Here is a 23,518-nt window from a genome sequence, read left to right as displayed (position 1 = left end):
AATGACAGTTTCACCAGACATAATATTCTTGGATGGCAATAGTTTTCTATTAGCATTTTTAATGTTTCGTCCCACTGCCTTCTTAAATCCATATTTTCTGATGAGTTATCACCACATATTCTCATTGGAACTCCCTTGTACATAACATGTTTCTTTTCCTTTGCAGCTTTCAGAATTCTCTCTTTGTCCTTGGCATTTGATAGACTGACTAGTATTTGTCTAGGCCTTGTTCTCTTCAAGTTTATCCTATTTGGGGTTTATTGTGCATCTTGAATGTGCATATTCATGCTGTTTGTTAAATTTGGGAACTTTTCTGCCATTATTTCTTATATTATTCTTTCTGCTCCTTTCTCTCTTTCTTCTCTCTCTGGGACTACCACAATGCACATATTGTTATATTTGATGGTGTCCCACAGGGCTCTTAGGCTTTGTTCATATTTTAAAATTCTATTTTCTTTCTGCTCCTTAGCCTGAAACATTTAAATTGTCTTGTCGTTGAGTTCACTGATTCTTTCTTTGGCCATTTTTGATTTGGTTTTGTAACCCTCTAGGGAATTCTTCATTTCATTTATTGAGCTCTTTGACTTCAGTATTTCTGTTTAGTTCCTTTCAAAAATTTCTCTCTTACTATGGCGATTTTCATATTGTTCATTCATTGTTTTCCTGATATACTTCAGTTCTTTGTTTTCCTTTATCTTCTTAAGCATAATCAGGATCATTTTTTAAAAGTCTTTGTCTGGTATGTCCAAAGCTTGGCCTGTGTGGCCCAATGTGCCTGTCCTAGAACTTGCCCTGCATGTAGAAGGCACCTCATGTAAAAAGCAGCTCATTGATCTCTCCTACAGAATGTGCATGCCCAATACAAGACACATACCCAGAAAGGATGAGGGAGGCCCCTAAACTTTGGCAGGGAGCTATTCTTTGAACTAACTGAATGGATAAGCCCTGGCAGAGAGCACTCCCTTCAAAGACTGGGAAAGGTGTTTCGTTTTTTACCTTCTTTTTGTTTTGGTTAGCACTTGGCAATCAAGGAAAGCTCTGTCATGCCACTAGATGGACAGAAACTTCAGGAATAGATATGTCAAAGTCTAAATTATAGAAAAAAAATACATTAAAATATCAAAATGTCCAGTTTTCAACAAAAGATTACAAAACATACAAAGAAACAGGAAGCGATGGCCCAGGCAAGAATGCTTTCTGGATTTTTATCCTGTTCCTTTATAAGGACTGTCATATCTTGTGTTTTTGTTTGTCTTATAATCTTTTGTTGCTCACTGTACATTTTAAAGTGTTCACTCTGGGATTTAGTCCCTGAGCTGTCTGTTCCTTAAATTTTTATCTTGCTAGTGATATGAGAGAGATTTCCTTGAGTGCTAGGAGCTAACAAAAACAATCAAACCAATGCAAAAAAATACCTTTCACATTCTTAGCAAATTTGCTTTGCATTGGCTAGTGCCCTCCTTCAAAGTTTAGCTCTCTTATCAAGAACATCAGCCTGAGGTGAATGTGAAGTGCAGGGTCTTGTCCATGTTTTCTGAGCCTGTGTCTTGCACTGCGCTTGTGCTTGCTCCTAGTCTCAGGAATTCCCCACTTTACAGGAATTGAAATATACTTTCTCCCTTTCCTAGGTGCTGTAGTATATGATTTAAAGCAGGTAATCTTTTGTCCCAGGCTGTTTTAACTGTTCTTTTTACTGTTTTAACTGTCCACAAGCTGCTTTTGCCTGCAGGGCAAGTCTAGGAAGGTGAGCCAGAGAAGGGTTTTTCAGTTGAGTCTTTATACTGCCATCTAATTGACTGCCACCAACATAAAGGCACCCCAGTATGTACATATGGCTTACTCTACCCCTGCTGGAAAAGAGCTAGGGACCCACAATGGCAGCACAGGCTGGCTCCTTGGTGTGGTGGGAAGTGGGTAGGAGAGAGACCAGCAAGGGCTCCACAAGCTTCTCCTACTGCTTATAAAGCTATGTTTTCTTGATTTGGCATTTTCCCAGTTACTACAACCCTTTAACTATCTTTTAGAATTTTGAGGAAGGCTTTACCAGTTTTTGCTAGTTCTTCAAAGATTCATTGGGAGAACAGCACCTTGGAATATCTTATTCCACAATCTTACTTCCCTTGCTTCTCTCTTCTGCTTAACTTTTGACCTAATCGCCTAGAAGCAATGTTTGAAAAGTAGGGGAGCTATGGTCTAAAGATTTTGAAAAAGATGACTGAAGTGTTTTCCTCACAAGATGATAATAATGATAGAACACATCTGTCTGCATGAGGAAAAAATATTTTAACAGTTGTATGGGATATGTACATGCAACCTACAGTAGGGAAATTACCCTAGTACAAAAGTTCCTACAAAATACGAACCATAGCAAATGACTGTGGTGACAAATGTTCTTCACTTGCAGGCTCTTCATAAGATGACTGTCCTTCATTTTCTTTGGAGATATTCAAGGATGCTAAAAAGTTCTCAATCCCAGGATTAGGCTAAAAAAATAAATGTTTCATGCATGAAGATGAAAGAACAAGAATACAAAAAAGGGCTAAGAGATTTATGTACAAATATGGACATTCAATTTCACCCAATAATCTTCCTAGGTGGTATAGCAAGGTAGGAGAAATTGAATAATGGTCTTTTACCTTATCAACAGTATTTGGATAACCAGTCACAACCTTTTGGGATTCTGAGACTTCTGGACTTTCATTTCTCTTCAATAGCTTAATATTACATTTGGCAGGCTCTCCAACAGTCTATAAAAAAAAAAAAAGGCCTTATTTGCAAATCACATTTATGGTTACTATTTCATAGTGTTCTAAATAAAGTGCTGCAAGTTTTATTCTCTTTTATATCATAAGAAAAAAATGGACCTATAAAGTTAGATGGAGAAAAAAATTACATCTTCATTTTCATTAAACTTTAAATGAAAGTTAGCATTTCTTAACTTATGAATGCTGTCAATGAACCACATTAGTATTAGCAGTAGCAGTAATTTTTAAGTGCAATTTTATTGAGCTATACTCACACACCATATAATCCATCCAAAGTATAAAATCAATGGCACACAGTATCATCATATAGTTGTGCATTCATTGTCACAGTCAATTTTAGAACATTTTCATTATGCCAAAATAAAGCAAAAAATAAAAATAAAACAGAGTACCCAAACCATTCCATACCCCTTATCCCACCCCATAATATATATATATTTATTACTCATCTGTCCATACACTGAAAAAAGGAGTGTCAGTCACCAGGTTATCACTATCACATGGTCACATGATAAAAGCTATACAGTTATACCATTACCATCAAGAATCAAGTCTACTAGATTACCGTTTAACAGATTCAGATATTTCCTTCCAGATATTCTAATACACTAGAAAGTAAAAGGGAATATCTACATAACGTGTAAGAATAACAACCTCCAGATTGACCTCTCGGCTCTTTTTGAAATCTCTTCAATCACTAAATTTTTATTTTGTTTCATTTCTTTTCTCTTTTTGGTCAAGATGGCAATCTCAATCCCATGATGTCAGGGCTAAGCTCATCCCTGGGAGTCCTGTCCCTCATTGTCAGGGAGACTTACACTCCTGGGAGTTTAGTCCCATATAGTGGGGAGGGTAGTGAGTTTCTCAGCAACAGTGATTTTACTGTATTTCATCTTAACTCATTTTCTTTCAAATCTTATGTATTTTATTTTAGTATTAAAAACATTATACTGAGAAAGAGTCCACAGGCTGCACCAGACTGCCAAAGAGGGCTATGGCACAAAATGTGAGGTCCTTCTCTTCTAGAAAGAAAATTGTAGCATAAAGTTTCAGAAGGAGAGAGCATTAAAAGTCAAGTAACTTAACCAATCACTGATACCTAAATATTATTAGGTGTCCTTTACTGAGAACCTGAGAACCTACTGTCTGCCCAATATGCTGCTAAGGCAACCGTTATATATTATCTAATACATCACTAGTTTACAAGACAGCTAATTTTTTAAAACTTTGTATTCAAATAAGATATGCATACAGAAAAGGGCACATATCATGAATGTACAGGTTGATGAATTATTCTTAGATTAAAGATTTGCTATTCTTTGATTATTAAGTATATACATACTCCTTATTAAATAGTAGAGACTAAGTAAAATAAAGCAAAGATGACATCAACTTCCCTTTTCTAGTTTGCTAACGCTGCCAGAATGCAAAACACCAGAGATGGATTGGCTTTTATAAAAGGGGGTTTATTTGGTTACACAATTACAGTCTTAAGGCCATAAAGTGTCCAAGGTAACACATCAGCAATCGGGTACCTTCACTGGAGGATGGCCAATGGTGTCCAGAAAACCTGGGAAGGCGCGTGGCTGGCATCTGCTCCAAAGTTCTGGTTTCAAAATGGTTTTCTCCCAGGACATTCCTCTCTAGGCTGCAGTTCCTCAAAATGTCACTCTTAGTTGAACTTGGGGTACTTGTCCTCTCTTAGCTTCTCCGGAGCAAGAGTCTGCTTTTAACGGCCGTCTTCAAACTGTCTCTCACCTGCAGCTCCTGCACTTTCTTCAATGTCCCTCTTGGCTGTAGCAAGCTTGCTCCTTCTGTCTGATCCTATATAGTGTGCCAGTAATTTAATTCAGACCCACTCAATGGGCGGGCCAACAACTCCATGGAAATTATCCAATCAGTCATCACCCACAGTTGGGTGGGGCATATCTCCATGGAAACACTCAAAGAATTTCAATCTAATTAACACTGATAGGTCTGCCCACACAAGATAATGGCATTTGGGGGACACAACACATTCAAACTGGCACATTCCACCCCCTGGACCCCAAAATGACATTGTCTTTCCATATACAAAGTACATTCATCCCACAATATCACAGAAACTTAAATCATTTCAGTTAGTTAAGTACAAAATTCCATCAAAATCAATTATAGGCGTGGTCAGTCCTAAGGCATAATTCTCCTTTAGCTGTGGATCTGTGAACTTAGAACAAGTTATGTGCTTCCAATATATAAAGGAGGGACATTCATAGGATAAACATTCCCACTGCCATAAGGAGAAACAGTAAGGAAAACAGGGTTAACAGGACCAAAACAGTTCCTAAAACCTGCAGGACAAACTCCATCAAATTTCAAAGTCTGAGAGTCATTAACAGAACAGACATTGCATCCTTGGGGCTTGAGAGAGCAGGAGTTCAACCCTTCCCAAGGGCCTTTGCGGCAGCCCTTTCCTCTCCAAACGCTTGGGTGAGTGCTCCAACATATCCACACATTGGGGAGACCTCTTTGTCTGCCCCACCCTCCTCAAACATCAGGACAGCACCTGGATTCTCTTCCATCTCTGGAGCACATGCTCAACCCCTTCAGAACAGTGTGGTGGCTGCCAGGCTCTCCCTAATTCCCTGGTAATGTGCTCCACCCTCTTTGGGACCTGGGGTGGCAAAACTCTTCCAGAGCATCGAGGTGGAATGCCCACCCTCAACCTCTGGGACAAGCTCACTCTTTCCATGCATGTGGGCCACTCCGTTCTCCCAGCCCAAGGCCTCTTGACTCCAGATCTCAACCTCCATGGCTCTGTCTTTGGAGATATTTTTCCTTCAATTTGTTCTTTGTCTGTCTCCTCCAGTCCATACTGGCAATGGCTCTGTCTATACAGATCTCACAAAAATTCTGTTGGCTTCTCATGAAGCACAGAGGGGTCAAAGCCGTCACACAATAGGACTTTCCACAAATCCCTTCTGCTTAACTCCTTTTCCAATCTTGGCTTATACTGAAATGGCGGCTGGGTTCCATGTTTGGTTACATCCTCATGTTGGGCTGTAGCTTCTGGGATTCCACCCCCTGGAAGCCTGTAATTTTCCAAGTCATCAGCTTCTGGTTTCTTTGAACCCAAGAGTTCAGTTCTAAGTTTATCTATCTCCACTTGCATTTTACTATAAGCTGCAAGGAAAAGCCAGGGTACATCCTCCACACGTAGTCTTGAGATCTCCTCAGCTAAGTATTCCAGGTTGTCGCTTTCAAATTCTTCCTTCCATCTGACACCAGGACTCAATTTTGCCAAATTCTCTGCTGCTTTAAAACAAGGATCACCTTCCTTCCAGTTTGCAACAACACACTCATCATTTCTGCGCAAAGGCCTCATCAGAAGTATCTTTAAAGTCCATATTTCCACAAACAGTCTCTTCAAAGCAGTTTAGGCCTTTTCTATCAAGCTCCTCACAATTCTTCCAGAATCTTCCCCTTATCCATTTAAAAAGCCATTCTAACATGTTTGGTATTTGCAAACTCAGCAGCACCTCGCTTCTCTGATATCAAAATCTGTTCTAGTTTGCTAATGCTATCGGAATGCAAAACACCAGAGATGGATTGGCTTTTAGAAAAGGGGGTTTATTTGGTTACACAGTTACAGTTTTAAGGCCATAAAGTGTCCAAGGTAACACATCAACAATCGGTACCTTCACTGGAGGATGGCCAATGGTGTCCAGAAAACCTGGGAAGGCGCGTGGCTGGCATCTGCTCCAAAGTTCTGGTTTCAAAATGGTTTTCTCCCAGGACATTCCTCTCTAGGCTGCAGTTCCTCAAAAATGTCACTCTTAGTTGAACTTGGGGTATTTGTCCTCTCTCAGTTTCTCTGGAGCAAGAGTCTGCTTTCAACGGCCGTCTTCAAACTGTCTCTCACCTGCAGCTCCTGTGCTTTCTTCAAAGTGTCCCTCTTGGCTATAGCAAGCTTGCTCCTTCTGTCTGATCTTATATAGTGTGCCAGTAATTTAATTCAGACCCACTCAATGGGCGGGCCAACACCTCCAAGGAAATTATCCAATCAGTCATCACCCACAGTTGGGTGGGGCATATCTCCATGGAAACACTCAAAGAATTTCAATCTAATTAACACTGATAGGTCTGCCCACACAAGATTACATCAAAGATAATGGTGTTTGGGGGACATAATACATTCAAACTGGCACATTCCCCTACACTAATCTAACTCCCCAGAATTAATCCATTAGGCTTGCCATGTTCCTATACATTCATTGTATATAAAAACATATATTTCCATATATTATATAAGTAAATAGAAACTACAAGCAATCTATTTTCCTCTATATTTTAAAGATGAAGAAATTGAGACTGTGGGAAATGAAATGTTAAAGGCCACTCAACTATTAAATGGCCGAATGAAGATTCAAACCCAGGTAAACAGAGTTCCAGATCCTGGACTCTAACCTTGCAACCTCCCATCCAAGTGGTAGTCAGCCTACATTTTAGCAACCCTCCTGCCACACACTTATAGAATTGGTTGAAATGGTTACAAAATTCAGTCAGATGGCACAGAATCATCATTTACATTAAAAGTGTTGACTACCAGAAATATGATTTTAAGAAGGCTTACCAGCTTGTTTGACAATTTTTGTGACTGACATTCATTTTTAGGACTCTTATACTCTTCTTTAACTAGAATACAAGAGAATAAAAATTTTGGTAAATGAAAGAGTTTGCTGTTCATCAATAAATTTACCAAATACTTACCATATGAAAGCACTGTGCTAATGATTCACAGAATTCCAAGAAGACACAATGCCTGATCTTAAGTAACTTATTATTTAGGTGAGGTAGAGCAGAGATATCGACAGACAGCAACAAGAGAAAAGGGAAAAGGAAAGGTGGCACTGGTGTTGGGCCTTGAAGGATGATGTAGTTTCTGAAGGGCAGAATAAGCGGTTAAGTATTTCAGGCAAAGGTAGAAAAGACAAGGAAATAGAAAACACGGAATATGTTTACTGAACTCTAAATAGACCAGTTGGCTGGAGGCTAAGCTGCATAATGAAGGCTAATGGAACTAAAGAACCAGGTTGGAGCCGTAATCAGTCAAGTGCTGAAGATTATGGACACAATTTGGTAAAAGATGGTAAATCAACCACAGAAGCTTTTTAAGCAGGCAGGGATCTGATCAGAACTGTGTTTTAGGAAACTAAAATATGGCAATGGCTTATAGGATTGATAGAGGAAGAGTAAGAGAGCAGTTAGGAAGTGGTTATAATATTCCTGTTATGGGAAAATTCAGTGATGGTAGGGAAAATGGAGAGGATGAATTTGAGAGATACTGTAGAGATAATCTCTATAGGACTTAGCAAAGGACACAATGTGAAGAATGAGGAACATGTGCGGGATAAGTGGAGCATGTAAAGTATGATTTGCAATCATGCATAGTATTATATTATATAGGATGTACTGGATTCCATGGATGCACCATAATTTATTTTACCACTTTTAATCTTTGGACTGTTTATTCAAAGAATCTGGAAAAAAAAAAGGCGTGGGGAGAGAAAAGGAAGGAAGAAAGAAAAGAAGGAAAGAAGCAAGAGAGGTAGGAAGAAAGGGGGAAAGCAGAAAGGGAGAGAGCAGGAGGAGGGGAAAAAGTGAGGGGATAAGGGCTGGAGAGGGGACAAGAGGAGAGAAAAAGGAAGGAAGGGACAAATGGGGAAAGGGAGGTTAAGAGAGGGAAAAGGGGGAGAAGAATGGAGGAGGGAAGGGAAAGAAAGAGAAGGGAGAGAAGGGAGGAGAGGAAGGAAATAAGCTTACAGAATATTTTACAAAGAAAAAGAAAAAGTGAATATCTCAATAAAATGAAGATTAAAAAAAAAAAGAAAAAGTGAGCTGACATGCATCAATATTAAACCTTCTTTGAGATTCACACACATGAGAAAACTTAACTGGAACTCTACATAAAGGCTCAAATAGTTCACATACATTTATGTAACCAATAATTTGAAGAACAATCATGCATTTCAGGAATGCAAGGCTAGTTCAACACAAAAATATCTATCAATGTAATATACCATATTACTAGAATAAAGGTCAAAAACACATGGTCATATAAATTGATGCAGAAAAAAATGCAACAAAATCTAACACCCTTTCATGATAAAAATAATCAACAAACTAGGAATGGAAGGGAACCTCCTCAACTAATAAAGTGAGGAGCTTACATCATACTTAATGGTGAAAGACTGGATGCTTTCCCCCAATCAGGAACAAGACAAAAATGTACACTCACCCCATCTATTCAACATTGTACAAATGGTTCTAGCAATTAGGCAAGAAAAAGAAATACAGGGCATCCAGATTGCAAAGGAAGAAGTGAAACTATCTCTATTTGCAGAAGCCACAAATAAATTATTGGAACTATTAAATGGGTTCAGGGAGGTGGCAGAACACACAATCAATATACAAAAATCAGTTGTTTTTCTAACCACTAGCAACAGTAGGAAAATGAAATTCAAGAAACCTAAATCAATGGAAAGACATCTTCTGTTCATAAACTGGAAGTCTTACTATTTTTAAGATAGTAATATACCTCATTATTCCTCAAATTGATCTACACATTTAATACAATCCCTATCAAAATTCTGGCTGCCTCTTTTGCCGTAATAGACAAGCTCATTCTAAATTCATATGGAAATGCAAGTTACCTATAATAGACAAAATACCCTTGAAAAAAAAGTACAAAGTTGAAGGATTTAAACTTCCCAATTTCAAAACCTAGAACAAAGCTACAGTAATCAAGACAGCATATTAACATAAGAGCAGGCATGTAAATCAATGGAACAGATTTGAGAGCACAGAAATAAACCCATATATCTATGAGTTGATTTTTTTAAGTTTTATTCACATACCACAAATCCATCCAAAGTGTGCAATCAGTGGCTCTCAGTGTAATCACAGAGTTATGCATTCATCACCATAATCAATTTTAGAAAATTTTCATTACTCCAAAAAGAAAAATCCCATACCCTTTATACCCCACCCCACCCCCCAATATGGACACTTAGCATTGGTATGGTACCTTTGTTACAATTGATGACACAATATTACAATATTACTGTTAACTATAGTCCATAGATTACATTAGTTGCATTTTTTTCCCCGTATACCATCCTATTATTAACACCTTGTTATAGTCATGGAAAATTGCTCTAGTTCATGGAAGAACATTTTCATATTTGTACTATTAACCCCAGTCATCATACACAACAGGGTACACTATGTTACACAGTCCCATGCTTTACCCTCTAGCTTTCCTTCTAGTGACATACACAACCCCGAACTTCCCCTTTCAAACACAATCACACCGGTAATTCAGCACTGTTAATTACGCTCACAGTAATGTGTACCACCACCTGTATATATTTCCAAACATTTAGAATCAACCTTATTAAAATTAAGCATCAGTTTTCCATTCTCTACCCTCTTTCTATTTCCTGGTAACCTATACCCTAGACTTCAACTCCATGAGATTCCTCATTAAAATTAGTTCATATTAGGGAGACCATACCGTATTTGTCCTTTTGTGTCTGGCTTATTTCCCTCAACATAATGTCCTCAAGGTTCTTCCAAGCTGTTGCATTCACCAGGACTTCATTCCTTCTTACTCCTGAATAATATTCCATCATATGTACACACCACAATTTGTTTATCCATTCATTGGTTAATGGACACTTGGGTTGCTTCCATCTTTTGGCAATTGTGAATAATGCCACTATGAATATCAATGTGCAATGTCTGTTCATGTTCATGCATTCAGTTCTTCAGAGTATATACCTAGTAGTGGGATTGCTGCATCATATGACAGTTCTATACTTAGTTTCCTGAGAAACCACCAAATTGTTTTCCATAGCTGCTGTAACATTTTACACCCCTACCAGTTGTGAGTGAGTGTTTCTATTTCTTCATGTCCTCTCCAACATTTCTTTTCTGTTTTAATTAATAGTGGCCATTCTAGTAAATGTGAAATGATATCTCACTGTGGTTTTGATTTGCATTTCCCTAACAACTAGCGAAGTTGGGCATCTTTGCATGTGCTTTTTAGCCATCCATATTTCCTCTTTGGAAAAATGTCTAAACATGTCTTTTGCTCATTTTTAAACTAGGTTGTTTGTCTTTTTTATTGTTGAGTTGTAGGATTTCTTTATATATTCTGGATATTAAACCATTATCAAATATGTGGTTTCCACATATTTTCTCTCATTGTGTAGGCTGCCTTTTCACTTCCTTGACAAAGTCTTCCGAAGCACAAAAGGGTTCAATTTTAAGAAGGTCCAATTTATCTAGTTTTCTTTCATTGCTTGTACTCTGGGTGTAACTCTAGGAAACCACTGTCTACCACAAGGTCTTGAAGATGCTTCCCTACATTTTCTTCTATAAAACTTTTGGCTAATTGATCCATTTTGAGCTAATTTTTGTACAAAGAGTGAGACAGGGGTCCTCTCTCATTCTTTCAGATATGGATATCTACTTCTTCCAGCACCATTTACTGAAGAGTCTGTTCTGTCCCCAGTTGAGTAGACTTGAGAGCCTTGTCAAAGATATATTGACCATAAATGCACGGGTCTATTTCTGAACTCTCAATTCGATTCCATTGGTCAATAGATCTACCTTTATACCACTAGCATGCTGTTTTGACCACTGTAGGTTTATAAATATACTTTAAAGTCAGGAAGCGTGATCCTCCAACTTCTTTCTTTGTTCTCAAGATGTTTTTGGCTATTTGGGGCCCTTTACTCTGCTAAATAATTTGATTGATTGGCCTTTCCATTTCTGCAAAGTAGGCTGTTGGAATTTCAATTGGGATTGCATTGGATCTGTAAATCAATTTGGGTAGAATTGACATCTTAATGATATTTTAGTCTTCCAATCCTCAAACACGGAATGTCCTTCCATTTATTTAGGTCTTCTTTAATTTCTTTCAGCAATGTTTTATAGTTTTCTGAATACATGTCCTTTACATCCTTGGTTAAATTTATTCCTAGATATTTGATTTATTTAGTTGCTATTGTAAATGGAATTTTTTTCTTGATTTCCTCCTCAGATTGCTCATTACTAGTGTATATAAACAGTACTGATTTTTGTGTGTTGATCCTTTATCCCACCATTTTGCTGAACTCATTTATTAGTTCTATTGTAGATTTTTTGGGACTTTCTAAATACTGGATCATGTCATCTGCAAATACTGAAAGTTTTACTTCTTCCTTTCTGATTTGAATGCCTTTTATTCCTTTTTCTTGCCTAACTACTCTAACCAAAAACTCTAGTACAATGTTTAGTAACAGTGGTGACAGTGGGCATCCTTATCTTTTTTCAGATTTTAGGGGGAAAGCTTAAGTTGATTTTTGACAAGGGTGCAAAAACCATTCACTGGGGGAAAGAATAGTTTTTCAGCAGATGGTGCTGGGCAATTGGATATCCAGAAGCAAAAGAGTGAGGGTGGATCTCTCCTTCACATCACATACAAAAATGAACTGAAAATGGATCAATGACCTAAATGTAAAAGCTAAAACTAAAATGCTTTCAGAAGAAAACATAGGTGTAAATCTTTGTGACTAAAAGGCAATGATTTCTTAGATATAACACCAAAAGTACAAGCAACCAAAGAAAAAATAGAAAAAATAAATAAACTGGCCTTCAGCAAAATAAAAAACTTTTGTGCTTCAAGGACACTATTTAAAAAATGAAAACACAACCTATAGAACAGGGGAAAATATTTGCAAATCGTATCTCTGAAAAAAGGCCTGGTATCCAGAATATTTAAAGAAATTTAAAGAATTCTTACAACTCAAGAATAAAAAGAAAAATAACCCAATTAAATATGAACAAAGGATTTGAACAGACATTTCTCCAAAGAATATATACAAATGTTGAACAAGCACATGAAAAGATGCTCAAGGTTATTAGTTATTAATGAAATGCAAGTCAAAAACATGAGATTATGTTTCACATTTTCTAGGATGGGCTTTATTTTTTTTTTTTTTTTTTTTAATCATCATTTTATTGAGATATATTCACATACCACGCAGTCATACAAAACAAATTGTACTTTCGATTGTTTACAGTACCATTACATAGTTGTACATTCATCACCTAAATCAATCCCTGACACCTTCATTAGCACACACACAAAAATAACAAGAATAATAATTAGAGTGAAAAAGAGCAATTGAAGTAAAAAAGAACACTAGGTACCTTTGTCTGTTTGTTTGCTTCCCCTACTTTTCTACACATCGATCCATAAACTAGACAAAGTGGAGTTTGGTCCTTATGGCATTCCCAATCCCACTGTCACCCCTCATAAGCTACATTTTTATACAACTGTCTTCGAGATTCATGGGTTCTGGGTTGTAGTTTAATAGTTTCAGGTATCCACCACCAGCTACCCCAATTCTTTAGAACCTAAAAAAGGTTGTCTAAAGTGTGCGTAAGAGTGCCCACCAGAGTGATCTCTCGGCTCGTTTTGGAATCTCTCTGCCACTGAAGCTTATTTCATTTCCTTTCACATCCCCCTTTTGGTCAAGAAGATGTTCTCCATCTAGGATGGGCTTTAATAAAAAGGACAGACAATAATAAGTGTTGATGAGGATATGGAGAGATTGGAACCCTCATACACTGCTGGTGTGGAAAGTAAAAATGGTGCAACCACTTTGGTAAACAGTTTGGCAATTCCACTAAAAGTTAAACATACTGTTTAACCATACGGCCCAACAATTCCACTCCTAGGTATATATCCAAAAGAACTGAAAACATATGTTCACACAAACACTTGTACATGAATATTCATAGCAACATTACCCATAAGAGCTCAAAGTGGAAATAGCTGAAATTTCCATTAACTAATGAATGACAAGCAAAATATAGTTTATCCATACAATGGAATATTATTTATCCATAAAAAGGAATGTAGTATAGTATGTTATAACATGGATGAATCAGAAAATATTATGCTAAGTGAAACAATCAAAACACAAAAAACCACATACTGTATGATTCCATTTATATGAAATGTTCAGAACATGCAAATCCATAGAAACAGAAAGAAGGTTCATGGTTGCCAGTGATTGTGGGGAAGTGTGAATGGGGAATGACTACTAATGGGTAGGGGGTTTCTTTCTGGGGTGAAGAAAATGTTCTACAATTACATAGTGCTACTGGTTGCACAACTTTGTGAAAATACAAAAAACAAACAAACAAAAAACCCAACCCACTGAATTGTACACTTTAAAAGAGTTTATTAATCGTATCTAAATAAAACTGTTAATTAAAAAGGAAGCAATTAACATCATAAGGATACTTCTCTAATTTAAAACCTACCTTTTCTGTGAGGATCAGGTTTTCTTTGCTGACCTTTGACACTGTCGTCATTAAAGCCAGATTTATGATGTGGAGTTACTTGACTTAATTCTTGAGGTAGACCTGTACCCTGAAGTTGAAATTCTTATAAATTAGTTAAATGAAATCTTAAAGTTATAACTACTTCTTTTCCTCAACTTTTAATGAATACTTTATTATTTATTTTTATATATTATTTAGTATTTTTATAAAAATTATATAATTCATTATAAAAAATTCAAGCAATGCAGAAAAGCGTAAAGAATTTGAAAAACTATCCCTAAATCCTACCACCCAGAAATAATCATCATTAACGTAACAATCAGCACTCCAGAAATTTCTCTATGGATTAATTAGATAGCAAGATACATAGAAAATAGTCATTTTACAAAAATGCTCTACTCAATAGAAAGTATTAAGTTTAATTTTGCTTTAAGTATAGAAACTAAAGTAAAACGGAAGAAAATACTAAACTTTAGATAAATGTTTCTTCACAATAGAAATACCAGTTTCTAAACATCCTTCTAGATTTGCTTCAAATTTCACTTGTGGGGCACATAGGGGTGGGATGTGAGTGGAGGTTATAGAAGAAATAAGATTGGACACGTGCAAGATAGGGCATTAGGACCTGTGGATTCATTATACTATTCCCCGTATTCCACTGTCTTAAAATTTTCCATTAGAATGTCTTAAAAAATTCATAACTCACTCTGCTATCAAAGTTGAGGATAATAGCCCATTTACATTCTCTTCTGCTTTCTTTCCCCCAATTCATGGGTTTTATATTTTAATATTTATATTGTCAAGATTTTCAAATGATGAAAGACTTATACTAACAGACAGCAAGACTGATTATAAAGCTACAGTAATTGAGACAGTGCAAGGATAAATGGAATTAATAAAATGGCAAGGATAAGTTTCATATAAATATAAAGATCATATCATTCTTTTGTATTTTGATAGGTAGGGGAAGCCTGAAGGCAAAAAGAGACTAGATCATTGAAATGGCAAGAGGAAGCAAAAGTATAGGCTAGACATGTTCAACATAAATAAATCTTTCCACAATTTTGCTCTGGGACAGCCCTATTTATTTTCGGGCACACACAAATGAACACTGCTTACAAAGGCCCATCATGTTCTACACGGCAGAGGGCATGCTCCAAAATTGTGATATGCACCAGAGTGTGAAGAGAGGTCCAATGAGTTGATATGCATAGGAACTTCCAGGGCTTTTCAGGCTCTAAAAGTTAAAAGGGTCAAGGGATTTCTATCAGCTAGTTCAATAGCTGGTGGGGTTTTGGGCTCCAGCAGTACATCATGGGGGTGGTTTCAATTCTAAGGAAGGAAATTAGAATGTCAGAATCAATAGATGGGTACAAACAACTATTGTATGAGTATCTAATTATGTGCCAGGCATGGTAAGATATACTTTGTCTTCATTATCTTAATATCATTGTAACAATGGTAAAATAGCAAAAATGCTACGATATAGACTGATTCCATTTTACAGATTTCATAAATTGAGGTTCGAGTTAATAAAGTAATCTGGTCACAGAACTAAGTAAAGGGACACTTGAGCTCTGATTTGTCTAGCTCCAAAATCCATGTTCATGGTACCATTTCAGAGAAAGAATATACCAAAGTTTCATCAGAAAGAAAATACTCTACTTTTGAGTAGAGTTCATGTTTTAAAAAATGTGTTCTATTTGTTGCCTATATAAAGCTATTTGTGTTAATTGCATTATCACGTTTTGACAACAAGGGCTTAAAATATTTTTTATTATGGTGAATTCTCTAGAGTTTGCTTATTAGAGGAAAACTAGCCTGCATATTAATGTTTCACTGATATTAGAGTTATATTTGGTGGCTCATGATTCTTTACATTTTCTCATTTATGAGATTTAGGAAGAAAATTAGTTATTCCATATTGTGGTGGTTTGGAACCGTATGTACCCTAGAAAGTTATTCCTGTGGGTATAAACCTATAGTAAGTAGGACTTTTTGATGAGTTTACTTCAGTTAAGGTGCAGCCCAGGATGGTTCTTAATCCTCTTACTGGTATCCTTCATAAAAGGAATAAATACAGTGAGAGAGAAAAGACCAGGGAAGCAAGAAACTGAAAGCAATGAAACCTGCAAGAGAAGGGAGAGACCAGCAGACACAACCATGTGCCTTGCCAAATGGCAGAGGACCCAAGCATCACTGGCAGCTAGTCTTTGGGAATAAAGCATTGCCTTGATTTGGACATTCTCACTACCTTAACCTGTAAGCTAACAAATTCCCATTGTTAAAGGCCAACCAATGTCATGGTATCTGCTTTGAGCAGCCCAGTAAACTAAAGCATCTACCTAAAAGAGAAATACAACTTTTTAAAAATTAATTTTCCATCAAACAAAGTGTACTAACCTCTTGTAGAGCCGACTGAAAGTGTTGAACCTTTCTGGATCCCTGTAAGGACTGCCAAATGTTGCAAAATTCATCATCATCTTTAATAGGTACCTAGCAAAGAATAAACATTTCATAAAGAACTATAATGTGAAGAAATAAAGATTCATATTAAAAATTAAGCAATTTACTTATTAACGCTACTCCCTGGATAGAGAGGATAGTAAACTAACTTTCATTATTTGAAATCTCTTAGTTATTTTTTTCAAGAGCTCCAGCAAAATAATCATAAAAATATTCTATCAGAGTTAAACTGGACTTCTTTATATGAAATTGGTTTTGAATGGTGTGCTGGTTTGTATATATTATGTCCCCAGGAAAAGCCATATTCTTTATTTATTTATTTATTTTTTTGTATTTTCATCCTTGTTCTTTTTTTTAATCTTCATTTTATTGAGATATATTCACATACCACGCAGTCATACAAAACAAATCGTACATTTGATTGTTCACAGTACCATTACATAGTTGTACATTCATCACCTAAATCAATCCCTGACACCTTCCTTAGCACACACACAAACATAACAAAAATAATAATTAAAGTGAAAAAGAGCAACTGAAGTAAAAAAGAACCCTGGGTACCTTTGTCTGTTTGTTTGTTTCCTTCCCCTATTTTTCTACTCATCCATCCACAAACTAGACAAAGTGGAGTGTGGTCCTTATGGCTTTCCCAATCCCACTGTTACCCCTCATAAGCTACATTTTCATACAATTGTCTTTGAGATTCATGGGTTCTGGGTTGTAGTTTGATAGTTTCAGGTATCCACCACCAGCTACCCCAATTCTTCAGAACCTAAAAAGGGTTGTCTAAATTGTGCCTAAGAGTGCCCACCAGAGTGACCTCTCGGCTCCTTTTGGAATCTCTCTGCTACTGAAGCTTATTTCATTTCCTTTCACATCCCCCTTTTGGTCAAGAAGATGTTCTCCGTCCCACGATGCCAGGTCTACATTCCTCCCCGGGAGTCATATTCCATGTTGCCAGGGAGATTCACTCCCCTGGGTGTCTGATCCCACGTAGGGGGGTAAGCCATATTCTTTAATGCATTCTTGTGGGGGCAGACATATTAGCGTGGATTGGGTTGGAACCAACTAATGGTTCAGTTTCCATGGAGGTGTGACCCATCCAAACCAACGGTAGGTGATAACTCTGATTGGATAATTTCTTGCCCATTCAGTGTGAGCCTGTTTAGTTTACTGGAGCACTATATAAGCTCAGACAGAAGGAGCTCACAGTTAGCTGGAGCTGAGACAGACATTTTGAAGATGGCCATTGGAAGCTGATGCAGACATTTTGGAGAATGCCATTTTGAAATGCAACCTAGGAGCAAGCAGATGCCAGCCACGTGCCTTCCCAGCTAACAGAGGTTTTCCGGATGCCAATGGCCTTTCTCCAGTGAAAGGTACCCTTTGTTGATGAACACTTTATGGCCTTAAGACTGTAACTGTATAACCAAATAAATCCCCTTTTATAAAAGCCAATCCATTTCTGGTGTTTTGCATTCTGGCAGCATTAGCAAACTAGAACAAATGGTCTTAGTGAAAAATATTCAAAACGCAACAGGCACTATAAAAGATTATCCTAAATCAATATCCTCATGAACAGATTTCATCTTCCAATGATTATCTCTTTCAAACTAATGTCTAAAGATTTTATCTTAAAAATGTTCCTCCAAAAATAAAAAAATATGCTCCCCATATTATTTATGGGGAATTTATTTCATTTCATATGTATGTTAAAACGCTGAAAAAATATGCACCAAAGATATGCAGTTACAACTGAGATTTGAGAGGAATCTTTTTTGGTGTTTCCTTTGTTGTTACCTATTTATCTGTATTTTCTCATTGGTCTATAACAAATATGTATTATTTGAGTTAAAAAAAAATGTGTTTAAGGGTAAGATCTGGGGCCAAGGAATTCAATAGCCACATGTTTCAAACAAGATAATTCAATTTTTGTTCCCAGAAAGTTGAAATAAAGGAACTTGCACATGAGTTGTATAATGGAAACTTGAAAATTACTTTTGATAAATGTGATACAGTTTTCTCACTCTTGCCTTTCAATTTTATGTCTTCCATAGCAGATAGTATGGGACTTTTTGATTATATAAGAAAAACATTTAAATGTTAATTTGAAAAATAAATATATAAAGAGAAAACATGGACATTCTCAAGCTCATTATTTAGAAAAAAGTATCTCATCTTCAGTATAACTGTTACTTTATAACAGCGTTAGAACCCTATCACTAGCATTCTTCATTAGCCTATTAGCTTATGGCAATTAAAACAAATCAAGAATCAACTTGAACCAAAACTTTTTAAATAAAAAAGGAAACCATTAAAATAGGTTTCCATTTATAAAGTCTGTATGTGCTCTGTAGAGGGGGTGGAGAAAAACTGAAAACTGAGAGTCTTACTTGAGTAGGAACAAAAAGCGATTGAGGGGAATGGTTGAGGCCTCCTAAAAACCCAGAAGAAATTGATGAATTTGAGTTATAGTAATTCACAGTTGGTTGTGGTTTCACTATGGCTGTCAACTTCTGATTTCCAGTTTCAGAGCGACTTCCATGAGAAAGGTTCACTAAGGCACTTGTTGGCAGTCGATAACCTCTCCCAGGTGAGCACCTTAAAAAAAATGTTATATCAGGGTCAGAGAGAAATAATACTAAATGTGTCAGGGAGCAGAAAAGTCAAATAATTTTTAGGGGAACAGTACAACATCAGAGTTAATATTTTATTTTTGAATTCAGCAGAGGAACTTGAAATTACAGAGAGATCTCAATTTATAAGATGACACATTTCTGAACAGTTTCCTTATTAATAGACTATTTGGTGCTTACTAAGGGAAAAAAAAAAAATCCCTGTCCTAGAGGTGTAGAGGTGTGTGTGTGTGTGTGTGTGTTTATGCTGCAGGTGGTGGAGTGGGAGGCAAGGATTATAATAGCTTGCCTTCAAGAAACTTACATCTTAACAGCTGAGTATAACTGAATACCTACGAATTAAATGTAACCCCCCCCTCCCACACACACACACAAAAACTGTGGTTCTCGGCTATGAAAGCCCAGGAGCTACCCAAGTGCGGATCCATTCTCAGTGCAGCACTACCTAGGAAAGATATTAGTTCTCATTTGTCTCCTGATCCTTTGCTGAGTCCAGATCTTTTTATCCTCATCTTCCCATCTTAAAGTTCTGGGCCTGGACCTGGGAAGGCTTAAAAGAAAAGTACTTGTGATTTTCTTCCTTCCTGATCTTGATAAAATAAGCCCTCTTACTAAAAGTCTTCAACTCTCTCACCCTTATTTTTTCTGAGAATATAATTTTCTTATACCTTAAGACAGTGGAAAAGCAGAATTATTTTACTAGAAATCACTGTAAGTTCAAGGTTGCTAGAAAATAACTTTTCATAAGTGAAAACTATATACCTACTAAAGATTCTGCATTATAGAAGTGAATTTACTGCAGTCAGATAATCTTTTACACAGCGCTCTCTTACATATTCCATTGGTCAAGACATTCATTGCACCTAACTAGAAGGGTGTGCTGGTTTGTGTATATTATGTCCCCCAGAAAAAGCCATATTCTTTAATGCAATTTTGTAGGGGCAGACGTATTAGTGTTGATTAGGTTGAAACCTTCTGATTGGGTGTTTCCATGGAGATGTGAACCACCCAAGTGTGAGTGACACCTTTGATTAGGGTGTGACCTCTTGATTGAATGTCTCCATGGAAATGTGACCCTGCTCATTCAGGGTAGGTCTTAATTAGTCCACTGGAGTCCTATAAAAAGAGCTCACAGAGGGACCTCAGAGCAACTGAGCATGACATTTTGGAAGAGCTGCAGCTGGGACAGACATTTTGAAGATTGCCATTAAAAGGTGACATTTTGGAGAACGCCACTTTGAAATGCAACCTGGGAGCAAGCAGACACCAGCTATGTGCCTTCCCAGCTACCAGAGGTTTTCTGGATGCCACTGGCCATCCTTCAGTGAAAGCACCCGATTGTTGATGCCTTTACCTTGGACACTTTATGGTCTTAAGACTGTAACTCTGTAACCAAAGAAACCCCCTTTATAAAAGCCAATCCATTTCTGGTATTTTGCAAAACGGCAGCATTAGCAAACCGGAACAAAGCGGGGAAAGGGCACTGTGACCAAAGTTAATCATCTTAAAAATATATTTTGAAAACTGGGGTGCTGAAGTCACAAGTAAACAAACATTTTCATGAAAAATAAAATCAGATATGGGATTTATACTATTGCTGCATTTGGAGAGTGTAGAAAGGAAAGTCTTTGGGTGATAGGTATACCCAAGTTGCAAAACAACAACATTCTGAGGTGACTACTTGGTATAAGGACTGGAGATTGTGATTTTTTGCAAGGAGGCTAAACAAGAGTAATTAATTTTTTATTATAATTATCCATTAATCAAAATAGAGGGGAAAAAAAGAGTCTAAGCTAAACTGAGCTCAGTTTTCCAATTAGTTTTTCAAAGGAAGAAAGTAAAAGTGGAAAGGATTTCATTTAATCCTCACCATTACCAAGTGAAATATATATCTTCAATACAGATGGAGAAAGTGAGGGTGAGAATGCTTTGAACTAAGTTACCTCAAGGCAATACAAACTTTAAGTGGGAGAGCCCACTTTTCAATATACCATGGTACCGCTCATTCTATCATGATCCTTTCCCCTATAAGTTTTATCTTTTTTTCTATTAGAAATAAATTAGAAATAAACAATCCAATGCTCTTCCTTTAACCTCCTCCAGTTACCTTTCTCCTTCCCCTCACAGTCAAACTTAAGAGTTAGTACAACTCCCTGCCTCCATTACTATACCTCTTGTTCACAACTTGAATCGCCCCAAGCTGGCCTGAACACCAACAAAATACTCCACTAAAACAGATGACAAAGACAGACATGCCACTAAATTCAAGGATGTTTTTATTCCTCAAGTTATTTAACCATTAAAAAAAATGCTAATCTAATCTTGTCTCATACCTACTTTTGATGGCTTCACATGGCTTTCAGGATAAAGAACATATACCAAGATTCTCAACTTGTTCTACAAGTTGGCCTGCAAGTTCCTGCTCAGTGTGGTCCCTGCTTTTTTTCCTCTCTTATCTTACATTGTCTCTGAGCTTCTATCACATTTGCATTCTTCTAGTTTTTTGATTGAATGAAAATGTCCTCACTGCATATGCTATTCTCTCTTCCTGAAACAGGATTCACTCCTCCTCTCTCTTCCTCCAGTTATGTTTTATTAATTCTTCAAATCTAATCTTAAATACTACTTCCCCAAGGAAGACTTTCTGGAACTCTCAGGACAGGTCTTATTATAGCAATCTGTACTTCTTCTTAGTACTCATCACATCTTTATTAAATAATTAATATTGTAATCAGCTGCTTAATTATCTTTCCCACTAGAATGAAAGTTCTGTGAGAGTAGAAATTATGTCTGCCTTATTCATTGTTATAACCGTAGCACCAAGATATATATGTAAAGTCATTGGCCACATGGACACATTCACAAAGTACAACTGTCATCTGAAAATACAAACCTTATTGTCAAGCCTCCAGGAAATTCTTCATCAAATAAAACTTCAAATAGTACATCAGCTTCTCTATTAGCTGTGTGTGTGTGAGAGAGAGAGAGAGAGAGAGAGGGATTTAAAAACAATGAAAATCAGACAATTTCTGGGACTGCTCTGAAACATTTATTTTATTTAAAAAATTTAATAAAACTTTCTGGACATGAAGCATGGCATAATGACAACACCTAAGCTATGAAACAGAATTCCAGTGCCTTATAAGACCATTAGGCCCCCATCTCCCACCTAAGTAACTATTATCATCAATTTAGTATCTATAATGTCTCCATATATTTTTTTACTTTTACTATGTTTATATCCTAAATAATATATAGTATTATTTTGCAAGCTTTCTAAACATTATATACATGATATCATAGAGAATATATTCGGCAACTTTTTTTTGGCTCAACATTCTGTTTGTGAAATCATCCATATAAATGTGTTCATTCAGTTTTCTGGATGTACAGTGTTCCATTTATGGGTATATCATAATTTATCCATTCTCTTGCTGATGAACATTTAAGCTGTTTCTAACTTTTTGCTATTATAAACAACATTGTGATGAACATCATGTAAATGTATCTTTTCCTAAGCAAGTGATTCCCTAGGGCAGAAGTGAACTTTCTAGGTCTTAGGGAAGGCCCTTTTTCTTTTTGAAGTTTATTGAGCTATAATTAGCATACAATAAACTGTACTTACTTAAAGTACCCAATTTGATGGGTTTTAACATATGTATATAACCATGAAGTCATCACAATTAGGATAATCACCCCGAAAGTTTCCCTGAGTCCTTTGGTAATCCAATCCCCCTTTCTCCAGGCAACCACTAAAAATCTGCTTTCTGTCACTATAGATTAGTTTGCATTTCTAAAATATTATGCAAGTGAAATCATGTAGTATATACTCCTTTTTTTGTCTGGCTTCTTTCACTCAGCATGGAGAGTCATCCATGTTGTGTGTATCAGTAATCTGTTCTTTTGTATTGTTGTGAAGTATTCCACTGTATGGATATCCAATAATTTGTTTATCCATTTACCTGTTGATGGGAATTTGGATTATTTTCAGTTTTTGGCTGTTACAAATAAAGATGCTATGAGGATTCATGAATAAGTCTTTCTGTGAATACATGCCTTCATCTTTGTTGGGTAAATACCTAGGAATGGAATAGCATCTACATCTATGGTAGGCGCTATGTTTAACATTTTAAGAACCTGCCAATCTACTTTCAAAGTGGTTGTATCATTTTACATTGCCACCAGCAATGTATGAGAGTCCTAGTTGTTTCACACCTTTGCCAACACTTGGTATGGTCAGTCTTCTTAATTTAAGTGACATTAACTGTT

The 23,518-nt window shown here is 36.6% G+C and overlaps 1 protein-coding gene across 1 annotated transcript in view; it reads right to left on the bottom strand.

The window, feature by feature from the left end:
- XRN1 (5'-3' exoribonuclease 1) overlaps positions 1–23,518 on the bottom strand; it is a 174,036-nt gene that overhangs the window by 35,623 nt on the left and 114,895 nt on the right. The window contains 7 exon segments of the mRNA XM_037843455.1: positions 2,364–2,483; positions 2,637–2,747; positions 7,378–7,439; positions 14,127–14,235; positions 16,551–16,643; positions 19,007–19,214; positions 22,143–22,212. Coding sequence (XP_037699383.1) covers positions 2,364–2,483; positions 2,637–2,747; positions 7,378–7,439; positions 14,127–14,235; positions 16,551–16,643; positions 19,007–19,214; positions 22,143–22,212 — 773 coding nt within the window.

Source organism: Choloepus didactylus, chromosome 1 (genome assembly GCF_015220235.1).
Source record: "Choloepus didactylus isolate mChoDid1 chromosome 1, mChoDid1.pri, whole genome shotgun sequence".
Classification (NCBI taxonomy): Eukaryota; Metazoa; Chordata; class Mammalia; order Pilosa; family Megalonychidae; genus Choloepus; species Choloepus didactylus.
This window is presented reverse-complemented; position numbering and strand designations above follow the sequence as displayed.